Below are 17,714 nucleotides of genomic sequence, written 5' to 3'. Positions count from 1 at the left end.
AATTATTTATGAACTGGGTTGATAATGAAAATGTTTATTTTTCAAATTATCGAGATAAAACTTTAACTTTGATTCGAAAATAATACTAAAAGGACTTATATGTAACTGCAAATGAATTTTGTCCTTTTATTTTTGGCTAATCATTCATGCGTGAAGCCTCTTCTCTCTCTCTGCTCCTGTTTATTCACTCGTGCATGGATTGTTTAGCTTCCCTGGGGTCCCCAGATGATTTTATTTCATGTCATAGAATTAGACAAGGACATTAAGGGACCCTTCACCAATCCCTTCGATCAGCTGAAAGAATATGGGGTAACCATTATCAAAAAGTCTTTAATTAGCACTAAGAAGCAACAAGACAGAGGGAAAAAAATGAATGGTTTGGTTTTGGTGCCACCCAAGTGTGTCAATCTTGATCAACTAGCTATCATAAAAAAAATGTATGAACATAAGCTAAAAGCAATTTCCTTGATTATTATTTTTTTGGTCCAAGTCCAACCCAAATGATGTTATGACTAAGGGATGATGTCGATGGACATGATGAACTTCATGATCTCAATAACATATGATCATGATAATAGTGATCATTATCTTCAATTTCTTTTGAGTTTCGAAATAAGATCTTGTTATTATTATACAGTGTCCTAACCAATTTACGAACCGACCATGTGCCTTTTCATGAAGATTGTCAGTAATTCTTTCTGAGAATCCATGTACCAACCTGATTAGTTTATTGTGCATGCAGCACTTTAATTGATGTGCTTTTCTTTTCTATTCTTCGTAACCTTTGCTGAAATTATATTCCCCCTCACATCTAACATCATGACCAAAGTTTATTGAGGACAGTATTTCCAAATATATAGGGTTGTATTATGATAGTTGTACCATTGCTTTATAATAAATTCACTCTCTCATTTAAAAATGAAAACATTCTCTGCCCGTATTCTTCTTTTTACGATACTATATATCCTTAATTTTCATTTTGTAACGATGTTTTACTTTTTATATCAAATTAAAATATTAAATAAGATTTTTAATTTTTATTTAATATTCAATTTTTTAATCATAAAGAGATGTTCATAAATAATCATTAAAAACATTTTTCTTAAATAAACTAATGTTAAAAAATTTAGAATTAAAATTAAAAAAAATACTTGATATATAGCTGTCTTCCTCCCACATCTCCCATTTTTTATGTTTGTTTTATCCGTGATATATTTTGAGCAAAGCCTTTTAAAAAAAACTTCTCAAGAAGATTTCAATCATAAAATAAATTAATCAAAGCAATTATTAAATTAATTTATGCCCAAATATCTTCCCCGACACTGGTTTTGATTTTGTTAATTATTACTATATACACGTCTTTGACTAAAGGGAAACTTATAACTTTTTGTTACATCAATTATTGTCGTTATGAGATGTTAAAAAAGATCGACGAAATCCAGTGCTTTATTACGGCAGCTTCATGCTTATACATTTTCATATCTTCTCGTCAGGCATGAGAAACAAATTCATACTCATGGTATCCTCTTATCTACTTCGTTCTGAGTTTGAAAGAAAATTCTCACTTTGATAGGTGATGAATACGGGTATGAATAATATTTAATTTTTAAAATCGAGTATGGAACAAGGATAAATATGTATATATCCATCTCATACTCATATCTGATATGTATAATAACTTAATTATTTCTATTTTATGTAACATATATTACTTAATTAATTTTTTGTTATTATTTATAAAGCCTTTTTTATATACGGTGATACTTTTTATAGAGAATCAAATGTTATTATTTCATTCTTTTTTTAATTTTTTTTAATTATAAGAACGGATAAGGCATGACTATATCTAATACCAGCTGATTATGATAATGAAGAACCAAAAATCATACCCGTTAAGAATGAGAACAAGAACAGGGATATGTGTTAAATTTGGGAGACGACTACATACCTATTCATGTTATGTCTACTTCTCAATTTCTTTTTCTTTTTGTTTTTTTTTCCTATTAAGTTACTTAATTTTATATCTTCAATTGACAGTTCAGTTTTTTTTTTTTTAATCCACGCGACTTCTCTAAGGTATAATTAAACAGTGTGGAAAGGAAGTAACTTTCATAACTATATATTAGTGGTTATTATTTACCAAAAAAAATATGCTAGTGGTTATTATTATTATGGGGTGATTTAAAAAAAGTGGTCATGAGTATAAATATATGCATTATGTATTTATGTATAATAATGGTGGGGAAAATACATGGCTAAGATTATTATTCACATACAAAATGATTGCCGATTTCTAAAATGATGCAAGTATAGACGTGTTTTATTGACGATTAAAATGCCTTATAATATCAATTAATTATTGATTATTATGTCTATATTTACGTGAAGTGGCAGTTTAAAACTTGACATTTAAGACAGTAGGCCCTCACGATTACTAGAATCATGTCATGGGTTGCTTTGATAATTTCTCAAGATATATGTGGTCAGGCATGAACCATGAATTAATTGGTCTAGTCATTATTAATAATGGCAATGACATTACATATATGTGTAAACCTCCAACTAAAATACAGTACATAGTAATACTAATAACTAATAAGTATGGTTTGGAAACCTGCCCAAGCTTTTAGATGGTCATGGAAGTAGTCAACAGCTACTTCATCATAATGGGCCCACTACTTCCAAGCAAATTAGGGTTCTTGCATCCCATTTGAGCAGACAAGTAGTTTATAGTACATAGTAGAATGTTTGATGGGGTACCAAAAAAAAAAATAATTAAATTCTTTTAAAAATAATTATTCCTAAACAGGTCCTGACCAAAATATTGTACCCCACATTTATGCCCTTCTTATTCGGCCTACTGGCTACATTCATTGGTCCAATTTGAATTTATCGTAATTTGTAAATCCTGCATTACATTTATTGGCATCTTCTAGCCTCTGTTATTTGCACGCTAGTACCATAGTACATGCTCCTAGTTCATTGTTATGTAAAAGTTGCAAGTTTGTGTGTCCAAGCACCTATAAACACGAAAAAAAACAAAGACCTTTTAGGGTTCTTTGGACTCTCTAGTTTGTACCATGGAAGATTCAAGCATTGGAAACAAATATTAAATATTCAATGGCTCTATTTTCATGGTTATTATAAAGCAATAACATAATTAATTATATATGAAGATCTCATTTTTTTTTAAGAATATTAATTCCGTGCAATACACAAGTACTGATTTCATATATTTATCTTCTTTTTTTCATTATAAACAAAGGTGCGATGAAGCTTCACAACAACGCATGATTTCATATATTTATCCGCTAGTGAAGAATATGATCTTAACCAGCTGCTTGATCAAAATGGTGGGTATGAAGAAGGCTGAAAAAAAGTAACGAAGATTACATATATTCACAGAGGAAGCTTTAGTATAATTAAGTTTAGCCATAAAATTAAATTATTTTAAGAGAAGCAGATTGGCAAATATACTACCATGTTGTGTTAGAAGCATCTCAACTCTGTGTTGTGCTTTTATCAATGATTAGAAAAAGTAAACCATCACCAACACTTATGCTGCTCTTCGGAGAGAACAATGGTTGTGCTCATACCATAACCAACCAAACATTCTAATCGCTTCCTCTATTTGTCCATATTTTGGATGATTTTGGACGACAAAGGCTGAGATAACCACTTAATGATCGTAACAACTCGTCGATAATCAATATTGCATTTACACATTGAAAGCAAAAAAATGCTTTTAAGGCAAAATTGCTTCATGAACATTTGAAAACTCATTTTAAAATTTTCAGTGTAGGGTGATATCTCAGAGTTAAAACAAAGGAGAAATTTTAAAACTCGCAGAAAACTGAAGTAACAAGGAAATTATGCTAGTTATCGAGTTCCTCATGGATCTTTACCTCAATAACCTCACAATTTTTCTTTCCTGTTCCCATTTTCACCCTTTTGGTCATCTCAACTAGAATATTCATGGGTTAAAGTAGATTGAGTTTAATTAAACCCGTTATCCAACTCGATCAAAATTTAATGGGTTAGATTGGATTGAGTTTGTATAATTTTCTTACATGTTCATCCAACTCAATCCAATCATGGATTGAATTAATTAAGTTTAAATATTGAAAAATTATTCTATATTTTTGTAAGATTAATTTTTTAGAATAATAATTTATTTGTTTAAAATTTTGAAAATATGTAATGACTAAATATACTAAAAAAAAATCAAATTATGATAATATTTAATTAATAGAATTAATGATTTCAAAGCTAAAATGATATTTTTATTTTAAATAGAAATAAAGTATTATATTAGCATGAAAAAATATAACAAAATCAAAATATAAATAAAAATAACTTAAAAACAAAAAAAAAATCATGGATGATTTAACTAAATTATGTGAACTAAAAATTAATGTATTTTGTATTTAATAATTAATTTATACATAATAATAAATTTAGTTTTATGATTTGGGTTGGGCTATTAAAAAAAAGTAGAATTTATCACCTAATCCGTATATGATTAGATTTTAATTAAGTTGGACTGAATTTGATTTGAATACTTAGAAGACTCACCTGAGTCCCTAATTTCAACCGCTAAACCTTTTTATTATTTAAGCTTTGATTATTGGTAAGAAAGTGAGTAGAATATTCATCGGAAAATAAGGTGTTAAAGGGCTTTCAAGTCGCATTGCAAATTTGGCAGAAAAAAAAATTGTGATCATTTTATATTTTCCTATTTTATTAAGTGAATTCATATTAAAACTCCTAATTTATTCCACCTTTGAATTTGTTGATATTTGCCATTTATAGACTAGGCTTAAAAATCTTTTGATCCTTATAAAGCAGGGTATTTTTTTTTATTCCTTTGAAGCTTTTTTTTAAGTCTTTTTTCAAGTAACAATCTTAACGGATGACATGAGCAACTCACCAACTTCTCACATCATTAAGAATCTGACAAGACAATCATGTATTTTTCTTTTGTAAATTATGTTTTTAAACTCCTCATCATTTGCTCTGAACATATCAAGATCTAAAACACAATTTACATGTGACTATTTGACGATGGAGCAAGTCAATCAACTGTAAATGTCACGGTTGCATCATCATTTAATATCCTAACTTAACATTAGGAACTAAAAAAGTGTATCTTTAAAGTTCTAAAATAAAATAAAAAAATCCCTACATTACACCTAAATATTAACATAACTGGTCACTTCGCCTAGAGCACAATTATATCAACAAAATTAACCAACGCACGCACTATAAATATTTTTAGTCATAAATATAATCCTCTCACTTGATCCATCACCAGAAAAAGTGAGAGAAAAACAGAATGCACCATAGGAACAAAGAAAGCAAAGAGTAAAGAGCAAATGAAGGCAAGGCAACCTTTACTTATTCGAACAGATAGAAGAGATGAAGGGAGACAAGGTAAGAGCAGAGGAATAGATTTCAGCTGTTGTTTTCACCGCAAGATTTTCTTAATAAATGCAACTAAAAAAAGAATGGATGTTGAAACAAGACAGAGACTCTAAAGTGTGAGAACATCAAAATGAACTTATGAAAAGAACACAAGATGGCCCCAAACATAGAATGCATGAGAAAGTGGAGAAAAATGGAGGTAGGGATAATGGAAGTCATAGTCTTAAGGAAAACAAGCACTGCATCAGAAAAGTCATCATCTGCTTGCACAAGGCATATCCAACCACACTGAACTTGTGTCGCACCAAAGCCACATACCCCATCTAAAAAAATGATTAAAGAAAAAAAAAACTGTAATATGTGATGAGAAACGTTAACAGTACACTCTCCAGATTAATTTAGTCGTTGAAACTTGCAATTTATGTAAGCCTCACAGCTAATTTAGTAAACTTTTACTCTTAATTTAATAGTTTTCAAGAAACCTTAACTAATGTGCCACCTACTACTTCGTTATCAACATTTGCTACTTCGTGACCATGTGGCTTTCGGGACTCTGGTCAATCCTTATTAGTGGTGACATGTTAGTATGTGCATACTAGAAAATCAAAATAGTGGCAAACCACAACTTAAATGAGCTATTTAATGGGTCCATACAAGGATAACACATCGTTTAACCATGAACCTGCTGTCTTTTAGTGTAAGGGGGGTGGGGGCATGCAGAGGAAAACATCAATTATGGATTCGTTGGAACAATTAACTCCAGATGACAAAAGAAGCATGCAACATAATATTTTGCATGTTTTCAACTCCCTATGATGTTAAACTCATACAGAACTACTACAAATTTATCTCACAACCCAGTCTGCATAAGTTGAATAGTCACCCAAACAAATCATCATCATCTCCATCAACAGGTGACTTTCCGCTCCCCGCACCATCCTCCTTATCTGGAGATCGTTCACCAGTACTGAGTGCAGGTGAATATGCCCAGGAAGATCCAACTTTGACAGATAACGATTCTCCATATAGGTCATCATAAATCCCAGTTTTGACTGGGGTTTTGATCTTTTTCAATACTTCTTGTAGTTTATCAGTCACACCTTTTGGGGATGAATCTGCCTCCTTGACAGAGGACTGCTCTTTCCCCTTTGGTATTACAGTAATCTGTACAAGAGTTTCATATTTACCGACTAGACTTCCTTCTTTAACACCAACTGGACCAGGTTCTGTTTCTACATCTGCACCATCTGAAATTCCAACAACCTCAACTAACTCTCCCCCAACTTGATCCCTGAAGGAAACTCTTGTTTTCCTAATTCTCTTAGATGGTCTTTCAGTTTGGCAATCTTTATTTTTGCCACTTACCAAACTACCAGACTCACCAGATTTGGACACTAAATCAGCCTTGTTGATGCCATAACGATTCAGTAGCGTATTATAAGCTACAACAGCTTCTTCATCAGATGGGTCAGGAGGCGGTGGGAAATTAATCTCTGTAGGTGGTGGAGGCCGAGGGAAAAGAGCTGCATCATTCTTTCTTAATATGTATGCTCTTGTTGATGCAGCAAATCGCAATGATTGTCCCACTTCAAGCTCAACTGGCAAATCCTTGGTCAACCGCTCATTTGCAACAAATGTACCATGTGCAGATCCCAAATCAATTACATATATGCTGTAATAAAAAAAATTGTCAATGCCAATGAATCATAATTTGCAAGAGATTTTAAAGTTTCATAGGACTTATTTACACCCAAAAAGAGAATAGCTAGTCTGTGAACTCCAAAAGCATGCCATGTGTCTGCCACTCAATCAAGGAAGATTATGGTTTATTTTCATTTCAAAGTCCCTTGTGGTTCACCAAATCATCATTCCCAATTTTACGATAAAAAAATTTAGTTTAATATCTTGAAGGGTTGAAGTGGCTCCTAAACTATCTTCATTTTTTGGAATAGCTAATTAAGAGAAATTAATTTGTTTGAAATGAATATTTAAGTTTTGAGACAATGATACTGATATTTATATCACGAAGTAGTGATCCCAATCTAGTAATATTAAAGATAAGAGAGCAAAGTTCTAACCTCCCATTCTTGTGAGGAATAACAGCAGCATGTTGGCGAGAGACAGACTGATGATCAAGCACAAAATCACAAGTCTGGATTTGCCTCCCAAAGATATTCCTTCGTCTGTCCAGATTAATCCGGTCTAGCACCTGGCCATCCTTCAAAACCTCCAGGTAAAAAACACCTGACCTTGGCTCGATCGCCCAATCCGGCGGCTGCCACGTCGACTGCCCTCCCCCAACCTGAGTCACCTGCTGATTCTGCCCCAACAACGGGGCTGCCTCCACTCCTACAGTCTTCTGAAATGCATGTTGTTGGGATTGGTTGGAAGAAGCCTGAGCCTGTGGAGGCAAAGCAGATGAATGGCCAACTACTTTACTAGAGGGTTGGGCACCATTTCTGGAAGAAGCGTTGACAGCAACAGAGAATGGTTCCAAGGTCTGAGCCTTCTTAAACCTATCAAGACCTGATGATGCCCTTCCATACATCCTCTTCAAATGGACTTAGCAGATGAGCTCCTTCTCAGTATGAGCTCACACACATTTTGCATCACAATGCCACCATGACAATTAAACAAGCAATGTTTAAAACATACCTTAAGCACATGCTACAAAGCCCTCTTTGCATATACCCTAAAAAGGTTGGTGACAAACAAAATCCATAACATAACTTGTGAGTAAGGGGACCAACAATCACAGCATAGAAATTCGTTCAACAGAAAATAAAGTGCGTATGGTGATTACAGGACAAATGGGTAACCGAAAATCAAAACGCTTAAATCATTCTACCCTAAAATAAGAATATGGTATCAATCAGCTATAAAATTGGGGATAAATCAAAAAAGGAATAAGTCCATAACAGTAGCCATTCAAAAGAAAATTGAAGTCTAATTTCGAAGCTATAATGGAAAGGGACGATTTTCGTGGCTTCGTGAATAGATTGGGGTGAAATGGGGAGTTGAAGAATCTTACCAATTAGGGTTTTAGAACGCTGCGTGCGTCTTTCTTTGAGAAGTAGAGAGAGGATGAGAGATGCTGAAGCCGAATTTAATTTTCTCTGTTAGTAAACTTAATATAGAGAAATAAATATTAGTAATTTAGTATTTTGTTTATAATTATTTTATTACGCAATCATCAAGAAAATTATGTTATTACCCATATCTCCCGTGGCAATGCCAATCTTATCCATGATAATATCGGGTTCAGTATGGGTAGGTATTCGTCTATTACGACATAAGAATCAATCAACATCAACTCTTTTTTTTTTTTTTAAGAGTTTAATTTTATACACTATAAAAAAAGTATGATAACTGTCACTTTTAAAATAGTTGTTATATAAATTAATAAATTTATCTTAATGATTGAACAATAATTTAAAATTTATTTATATTACTAATAAACAAATTATTCAGTCACGTGAAACTCAAATCTTCAATTTAACAAATTATGACCAGTTGTTTAATACGGTGATCCAAATTTTTTCCCGTTAAATGTTAATTGTTTGTTTTGTTATTGGAAAAATTCTAACTACAATCTTTTTCTTCCTTTCTTTTCTGTTCTCTCTTCAATCACTTATCTAATTAATCTTATAATTTTAAGATGCCTGATTTGTGAAATTTAAACTTCAACACAAATGGAGAAGAAAAAATGTTCAAATCACATCCGAAAATTTTGAACACACCACAATTCAACACATTTCATATTAACGATCTTTTATAATTAATATTTTAGTTTGAGTATTATTTTTGTATAATTAAAATTATAATAAATAAATAAATTTTAAAATATAATTTATATTTTAAAATTTAAAATGAATATTTTTTAACCATAATAAATAAAAAAATAACCATGAAATATTTTTAACCATATTAAATAAAATATTTTTTAACCGTGATTTTTTTAAAAAATTTATTAAAATTAAATTTGGAGATAAAAATAAAAGAGGCTAGATTGAAAGATTTATAGGTAACTGTTCACCAAAAAAAAGAGATAGACAATTAAAAATATTAAATATAGATAAAGATAAAAATATGGGAATTTGGAATGATTAATGTATAATATATTTTGGCCAATTGCAAGAGTAAAGTGAAATGTACTTCCAAATGAAAGAAGAAAGAATCTATTTGTTTTTTGATTTGGGTGTTGCTAGGTGCACCCAACACTTAAGGAAAAAAGATTGAAATGTCCTTGATCCATAAGCCTTTTAAGTTAATTCGTAAAAGGCATACGAATCAAGTTGATTCGTAAGCCATTTACGAATCAACTTGATTCGTAAACCTTCTACGGATCAAGTTGATCCGTATGCGCTTAATATCAACATACGGATCAACTTGATCCGTAAAAGGCGTACGGATCAAGTTGATCCGTATGATTTATGAATCATTCTCACGCACACCCATCACAAATGCAAAGAAAAGCGCAAGTATAGTTTTGGTATTTTTAAAAAATGTTAGGTGCACCTAACAACACCCTTCTGATTTTATGGTTTGTCATATGTCTTCTCAAACCATTGAAACTGGATTCGAGTATAACACTGTCCCAAGTTGAATCCAACAAATGAAAAAAGAAAGAATGTTAAAGAGTGATCAATTAAGAGATTGAGTAGAGTGGTACTCTTACTTTCCAATTTGTGAACTATAAAAAATATATTCATAGAAATCGAAGTCACTCACAACAATATTTATAACAATCCAGTATCATGTCATGTTTAATTAATTAAGTTTGATTACAATTTTGGTCACCTTAGTTTTTGAAATCCATATTTTTAGTTTTATTTTTTATTTTTAATTATAATATTTGATCTCCTAATCAGTCATTAACTAATAATTGTGATTATTAGAGATAATAAATTAATTATAAATTATTAAAAAAAACTTCAATAAAAAATTATTGACCTTTATGTGGTGTTAGTGCCAATGAAATCGAGGGCAATAGTAAAGATAAAAAAGAAGGAACACAATGCTATGAAAAATTAGGATTAATATTTTTTAATAATGAATAGTGTTGATTAATTTATAATTAATTTAATAATTCAATTAATTAAAATTATTTGTTAATAATTTATCAGGAAGATCAAAATTATCCATTTATAAGATTAGAAGGATCAAATGTTACCATTAAAATCAATGAGGACCAAAATCATGAATTTGAAAAACTAGGGAGATAAAGTTTACAATTTAGCCTAATTTATAATATTAGAATTTAATATTTTAATATTTCAAATCAAATAAAAAAATCTTAGTTACAAAATGTTATGATGAAAAAGTATAGTCTTATGATGATTTGATAGCTATATAAACAGTAGTAAAGATCAAAATCGCACGCTGACGAAGGAAGAACATAATGCAATTAAATCAAGCAAATCTTATATTTATCATTTCACACCATATGGCTCAAAGAGCTAAAAAGTCAACTTACACAACCATTAAAAACTTCTTTCTCTTCGTCTTATTGCTTTCAGGCAATTTCCTACAACCCAACAATAGAATTTACTGCCGGTTTTTTTTTTCTAAACCAAACTATACAAATAGTCTCAAACCGGAATAAAAGAATGCTATTAGAAAATTTGGCAATTAGCGTAGATTCTACATAATCGGGGCAATTAGAAAAGGCCATTTTATTATGAATGTATTCCAAATTAGAACAGATCAATCTACAAGGGAGTTAAAGTACCTGAGCTTCGTGTCATAACGGTCCCAGGCATAAAAAAATCGTTTACAACATTTCCCATATGACCAAAAGTGTCAACTGTCACAACTTTTAACAATTAGTGACAACAAAATGTTGCTGACCTTTATAATGAGATGTGTCTACTACAACACAACAATTCCAAAATTTCAATTGCTAGCAACTGCTGTTGTAAATCTGAGTGATTATCTTGTGTCATAATCAAACTAACCATGTACAATGGAACAACTAGATAAAATCTCCTATTAGTATTTAGTAACCTAGTTTAAAGAATAGACTTGTAGCAAGTCAACCAATGAACACAATTTTCAGCATCATTATAGCTCTGATAGAAGTTCCCTTCCACTAGAAGGTTCTTTCCTGAGACACTCAACGAAGCTAGGATTGCCATGAAAACCAACCCCAAAAATAGCACAATCACATGAACCTTATGATATGATATGCATCATAAACTCCAGTCCAAGCCTGTGAATGGACATAACATTTTTGCTAACAGAATTTCAGCTAGCTCCAATATTTATTAAGTCAAATCCAGGAAGATTCCTTTGTTATTTTGGTAAAAGCTCCTTCTCAGCTAGACTAAAGGTCACCTTAAAACGTTCCAGCAAATTTTCTAGGATGTTCTTTGTAAGTCTTTTCTGATTCTTTGAGCTTTTCAGCCATTCCATTCCAAATAACACTTGCACTCTACACCCCTTTGCTTTTGGGGGTAAATCCTCAATTTGGTACCTAAGGTGTATCTGTGGCATGTAGGAGACTACTCAGTGGTGCAAAAGGTGAAAACAAACAGAAGGATAACAAGAACAGGTAAATCATAGAAAACAAAGATATAACAAACAGGCACTGGAAATCTAGAAACAAGCTACATTTGGCTCACTCACATTGAAATAATCACCAAGAGGAACTCCATGAAGGTTCATAAGCTCTTCCACAAGCCAACCCTTTCCATCCGCAAGGGGAGATCTTTGCTGAGTACTTGTCACTTCACCTTTATAACTTGAAATACGCTTCTCAAATTTGTAATATACTGCTCTCTCAGAGATATCATGGTTCTCAGATACCCAAGGAGTATAAGAATAATTAAGATAACCAAGCTTTTCCATGACCCGACGGTCCAACTCACCCCCGCTAAATATCTCCATGAGGTAACTTGCCTAAATTAATCAAAAGAAAAGAATGGGAACATTTGCAAAGTTGTAAGAAAAAGTTGAATGAGGAACCAATAATTTCCAAATATGGCAATAATGCACAACATGCACAGATTAGGACGTGTGTGCATGTTGTGTGTTAAAAGAGAGAGAGAGAGAGAGATTACAGGAATTGAAAGAGAACAAGAATAAATCTCAGACATGCTAACATCATCCAGGCCAAGGAATGAGCCACTCTCTTCACTTATAAGGCTTTTGCTATCAGATTGTTCTTCAACAAACTCAACCTTCTGTTCCGGACTCAAGGACCTGGCCTTCCAGAGAGCCATGATAGTCCTACATCACCACCAGAATATTTTCTTAGTAACATCTAATATCTGCTATACTATTCTCTATCACTATACCTTAAACAATTTCTTCTATATTCCAGCATCTATGGATAAGGATCATATGAGAAGTAAGAAGAGCCAAAGAGAAAAGCCTCCCAAAACTAGGGAAATATTTTTGGAAGTTAAGAAAATTTTCACACCAAAATCTATGTGGACAATAGGGCAGTTGAGAAGTAACAATATATTCTCAAAAATAAGAATCAAATATAAATGGAAGGAAACACCTTTAGATATTTCCATATAACATGCTCTCATTTTTCACAATTCATGCGCTATACAAACAATTATGGAACCAGACCTTTGTGGCTTTGTCACCATTAGACCCAAAATCATCAAAATGGCATGGCTTTTCATCCTATTTCATTACTAAGTAACTTGATCTTCTATTATGACTGAGTAATACAAGAAGTGAAAATTACATACAAACAAATTATGGAAATTATTTTCACCCATTATCATTTTAATTTCTATAAATTTGTTGATTGACAGGTAAGCTATAGACTCTTATGATGAGGTAAAAAGATTTTCATGCTGTTCTGGCATACTAACAGTCAAGATATAAATAGAAGTTGCCAATTTTCATTGGAACGACCACATATGAATCAACCAAAAGAGCTGCAATTGTAAATTGCCAATGTTGACATCTTTAACACAATACATTGTTCAAACAACATCAAAGGATTAGATTTAAAACACAAGAAAATAGATCGACAAAAAGGAAACCTTTAAAGGTGTTGTTATAGACCCTAAAAAACAGGGTAAAGAAAAAAGAGACTAAGCACACAATAGGAGAGATTTTCATACGAGTCGCAGATATATAGGAAATAAGTTTGTCAGATGTTATATATTAATGTCCCTTGTCTACCTGTGTGCAACATTGAAAGACACAAATGACTGAAAATGGAACTTTAGCCTGCCTTGTTCATCTTGTGTTTTTGCACCATGCCTTGCATCCACACCTCTACCCTTCCGAAGAGTTATGACAATTATTGGACTCCCCATTGATGAGAATGTAGGAGGAATAACCTGAATTTCTTCAATATCTTCCCAAAGAAAAAAGAATTTTGTCTTGTTTCCAAACAAATTTGCATGAAATCCAATTATTCTTGCTGATAGAAATAGGCGGCCCTGCAGAGAAATATTCACAATTTGATGAGAAGATACTAAAAGAAGCATGCACCAGTAAAAACCAAAGTAGAATAATTGACCATGAATTTCAACATCACATAACAGAATAACCACACCTGCAGGGGCATTTTTCTTTTCAAATGACAGGTGAAATCATTGATGAGAAATTCCTCAGGTGGAAGCCCAAACAGTTTCTGAAATGCTGAATTTGTTTGAGGAGACCGCAAATTAATCTACAATTTTTTTAAAACAAAAGAATAAGTCAGAAAGAAGGGTGACAAAACAGGAGTACAACACAGAAGCTAAGTGCTTTAACTTTTAATACCTTCTTCCCGACTTCTTTCTCCATTCTACTTAAATAGTCCTTTGCAACATTACCACCTCTAGTGTTGTCCAAGAAAATTCTTAGGTGCAGTTTAGACTGACATGCCAATGCCAACTTTCCTTCAAGGGGAACCCATATATCAGCAAGATCTGCTATGTTTGCTTTTAGAAAATTAATTTCAGCATGTCCTAGAGATGCAGCTTCATCAAAAGGTCCGTCAAAATCATAAACTACCACATCCAGCACAGAAGGAGGATCATCCATTGCATCAAACTCAAATATTTCTGCAAAGATAGACATTGTTCTTAACCAAAAAACAATAATATAAAATACATATTGTGTGTTGGGAAAACTACATTAGATCACTGAATTCAGAGGTTTGATCCAAGTTGTAAAACAAAAAATAATAAATGATGACATGACACTCACCATTCCATGTAGGATTAGATTTCTGGAACTTGATTGAACTGGTTCTTGTTTTTCCATTGCACGTAAACACCACATAGGGATCAGACAACCCACTAGAATCAACAGAAGCTAAACTGCTTCCTTCAATTAAGGCAACAGTTAGCAACCACCCATCTCCTTGTGCTTTGATTCCATGATCACTACCTAATATTGGAATACCAAAAATGGTCAATATAATTACAGACACGCGGGCATTAAAATAAGTTAATAGGCATTAAACATTCAAAAGACAAGAGCGACAAACTCATAGTCACTTCATTAAAAGCAACACTAAGTCAGGGAGAAAAAGGAAAGCCAGATTCATGAAGTGTGAAGTAACTGAACATTCTGAGATTACCCTTTTGTGCTCTAGCCTTTATGAAGCGTGAGATTATACCCAGCATGCGTTCACCTTGAAGAACCAAAATTGCACAGACAACAAATTCACCAATTGAATCTGGCAAGTCAAGCCCACCAAACTCAAGCCCTTGAATTGTGCTTGGTGCAGCCAGCCAAATGTGAACAATCACATACAACCCCATAAAAACTGTTGTGAATACTGTGAAGTTAGCAAAATACCGCACTGCAAGCCTCCAATCTGATTCAGGTTCAGCATGTAATGATGCCAAAGCTTGTTCCTTATTGGAACTAAGGTCCTTCACATCAGCAGTTTTAACAGTCTGAGATAACAAAGTGGCATACTGATCAAAGCTATCCTTCATGCCTTGCCGAGCCCCATTTTCTATCATTCCTTTCATCATGGTGCTTTGTAAAAAATTCATTCGCCACGATACAACCAGACGCGCACACTGTTCTCCTGTCGGAAACTCTGGTCCAGGTGTAATCACATACAGTACTTCTACCCTAAAGGTGCTCCCATACATAACATCTGGAGTGCTGACACTGACTAGAACAGCAAAGTTCTTCCCATCAGCTTTTAAATATGTGTGTTCCTCATAGGCTTTGACAGCCTTAATTAATTTACTCGGAGCCTTGAGGTAAGTAACTAATCTTTTGAAGATCTCCCCATCATTCTCAAACTTCCAAGGTCCTATTTCGAGTTCTGTATTGCCCTGTACTTCTGCCAATGACTTGAGAAAATTTGAATCTGATGAAAATAGTAACTCATTCAAGTCTTCTGGTGCAATGACATATTGTTGATCAATAAACACTCCTGCTGGTAAATTGCTAGGAATTTCACTGCCTTGGTCTGCAGACTGAAGCTTTCTCATAGCTTCTTCAAAAGTCTCATTAGAGGACTGATCCTCAGCCTTCATCTCACTAACTTCTACTTTACTACTTTCAGATTGGTCCAAGTCAATGCTTCTACGGGATGCAGTTGAAGACATATCAGAGCTCTTACTAAAGATTTGAGCAATTCTTCCAGTTATTGTTTTTTGTGTACTAGATTTTTCATCCTTAGCAGATGTAATTTCTTCCCTGACAGGAGAAGAAGAGTTTGAAGGGCCTGTGGAAGATCTTGTAGGTGATTCCGTCATTCTTGGATGTAATAATAGATCACCACTACCATTTGACTCCATGGATGCATTATTTTGTGAAAAATATATGCTTAAACGAATCTCACCTGCCAAGAAAAGGAAAAATAATGCCAGCATTTTAAGTTCAAGATAACACCAAAACCATGATTCACATATTCATGTTCACAGTCAGTGACCACATTATTTTCCAGAAGGTGTCAAGGAGAATGATCCACATTCCATAATCTCAAATTAGACACCATGCAATTTACATCATGTTATCAGCCACAATTTAAGCACAAAATCAATACAACAACTGAACAAGTTTAACTTAATAAAATGATATTAAACCCCTCATTTCATCTTAGAAAGATTTTTTAAACATCAATTTGATTCTTGAAATATTACTACAATATCAATATGGTCCTCCAATGATACTTCTTTAAATCAAGATAGTCTAAAAGTAGATGTTCACTAGCAACAAATTTGATGTCAAAGAATGACCTAACATCATTTAAAGAGCAATGTAAAGCCACTATAAGATAACCAAACAACAAAGCTACCAGTTAAGAGAGAGAGAGAGAACAAACATGGCCACTCAAATGTTAGGTAAGAAGCAAATAATTGGATAAGGTAAAGGAAAGTAGATAGTTCAGCTGCTTAACGCACCAGATTCCTTGTTCTTGGACTTCTTGCTTTTGGGTTGCAAGGAATACCAAGCAGTGCCAAGGGACTTGATCTCCTCCTCAAAAACAACTGAAATTGGCACCTTAAGCTGGCCCACAAAGTCATCATTGAAGAACTTATCTTCATCCATAACAGATATAACCAGCTCTTCATTGAGATCATCCACCCTAAAGCTAAACTCCTCATCCCACTTTGGATTCAAACACTTCTTTATCACTTTGGTCCTGAACCTGTTCTTCCCCAACTGTAACCTCACGTACGGATCACTCAACCCATTAAGATCCGTCGGTGGCAAGTTCTTTGCCTCAATCACACGAACCACAAGCTTCATTATCACGTAATAAAACTCAAAAGGGAACCAGAACCAGAACCAGAATCTTGAGGTAAAAAAAGTCAACTTTTTTAACCACCCCTGAAAAGTGAAAGATCTTCCAAAAGGGTAATGCGGTTTGTGACAAGGATGTAGAAAGAATCAACTGAAAGTTGAAAACTATGAATCAAATTGTTCCAACCCAACTCAAATTCTTCAAGTGGTAGAAGAAAAAAACTAAGCCATAAATCAGACAGAAAACTTATAGAGAATTTGATTTGGAAACTGTTGATCTATGTGGGAATTAATTCAAGAGTAAATTCGTGTGGCAAAGAAACCGTGAACAGTTGGAACAGTAGAGAAAGAAGCAGAAAAAAATGTCAACGGCCAAGGCAACAATTAAGAGAAAAAAGAGAGAAAAAAAAACATTGATTTTGAGAGCGGATAATCAGGGAGGATACTATTGAAGGAATGAATGAATGATTGAGAGTGGAAAAGAAATTGGAATTTTTTTTATATTTAATAATAAAATGATATGAAATTGTGGAAAGAGGGAGATGGAAGAACATGAAATCTAGTTTGTAAGTTGTTATACTTTTCTTACATTAAAAATTGACCCATTTTGTTCAACT

The 17,714-nt window shown here is 33.0% G+C and overlaps 2 protein-coding genes across 2 annotated transcripts; both read right to left on the bottom strand.

Annotated features, from left to right (window-relative positions):
• Window positions 1-6,025: 6,025 nt before the first annotated feature.
• On the bottom strand, window positions 6,026-8,582 carry LOC114367831 (protein phosphatase 1 regulatory inhibitor subunit PPP1R8 homolog). The gene is made up of 3 exons (XM_028325038.1): window positions 8,456-8,582; window positions 7,503-8,116; window positions 6,026-7,096 (listed from the first exon to the last, which is right to left on the bottom strand). Exons 2-3 carry the CDS (start codon window positions 7,970-7,972, stop codon window positions 6,304-6,306), a joined length of 1,263 nt encoding a protein of 420 aa, XP_028180839.1. The 5' UTR covers window positions 7,973-8,116; window positions 8,456-8,582; the 3' UTR covers window positions 6,026-6,303.
• Window positions 8,583-11,078: 2,496 nt separating this feature from the next.
• On the bottom strand, window positions 11,079-17,635 carry LOC114367076 (C2 and GRAM domain-containing protein At1g03370-like). Its single transcript, XM_028324168.1, has 9 exons — window positions 16,755-17,635; window positions 14,966-16,192; window positions 14,590-14,772; window positions 14,161-14,444; window positions 13,952-14,068; window positions 13,573-13,835; window positions 12,486-12,654; window positions 12,052-12,324; window positions 11,079-11,910 (listed from the first exon to the last, which is right to left on the bottom strand). The coding sequence occupies exons 1-9, from the start codon at window positions 17,101-17,103 to the stop codon at window positions 11,719-11,721; spliced, it is 3,057 nt and encodes a 1,018-aa protein (XP_028179969.1). The 5' UTR covers window positions 17,104-17,635; the 3' UTR covers window positions 11,079-11,718.
• Between the last annotated feature and the right edge of the window lie 79 nt (window positions 17,636-17,714).

This window comes from Glycine soja, chromosome 9, assembly GCF_004193775.1.
Source record: "Glycine soja cultivar W05 chromosome 9, ASM419377v2, whole genome shotgun sequence".
Classification (NCBI taxonomy): Eukaryota; Viridiplantae; Streptophyta; class Magnoliopsida; order Fabales; family Fabaceae; genus Glycine; species Glycine soja.
This window is presented reverse-complemented; position numbering and strand designations above follow the sequence as displayed.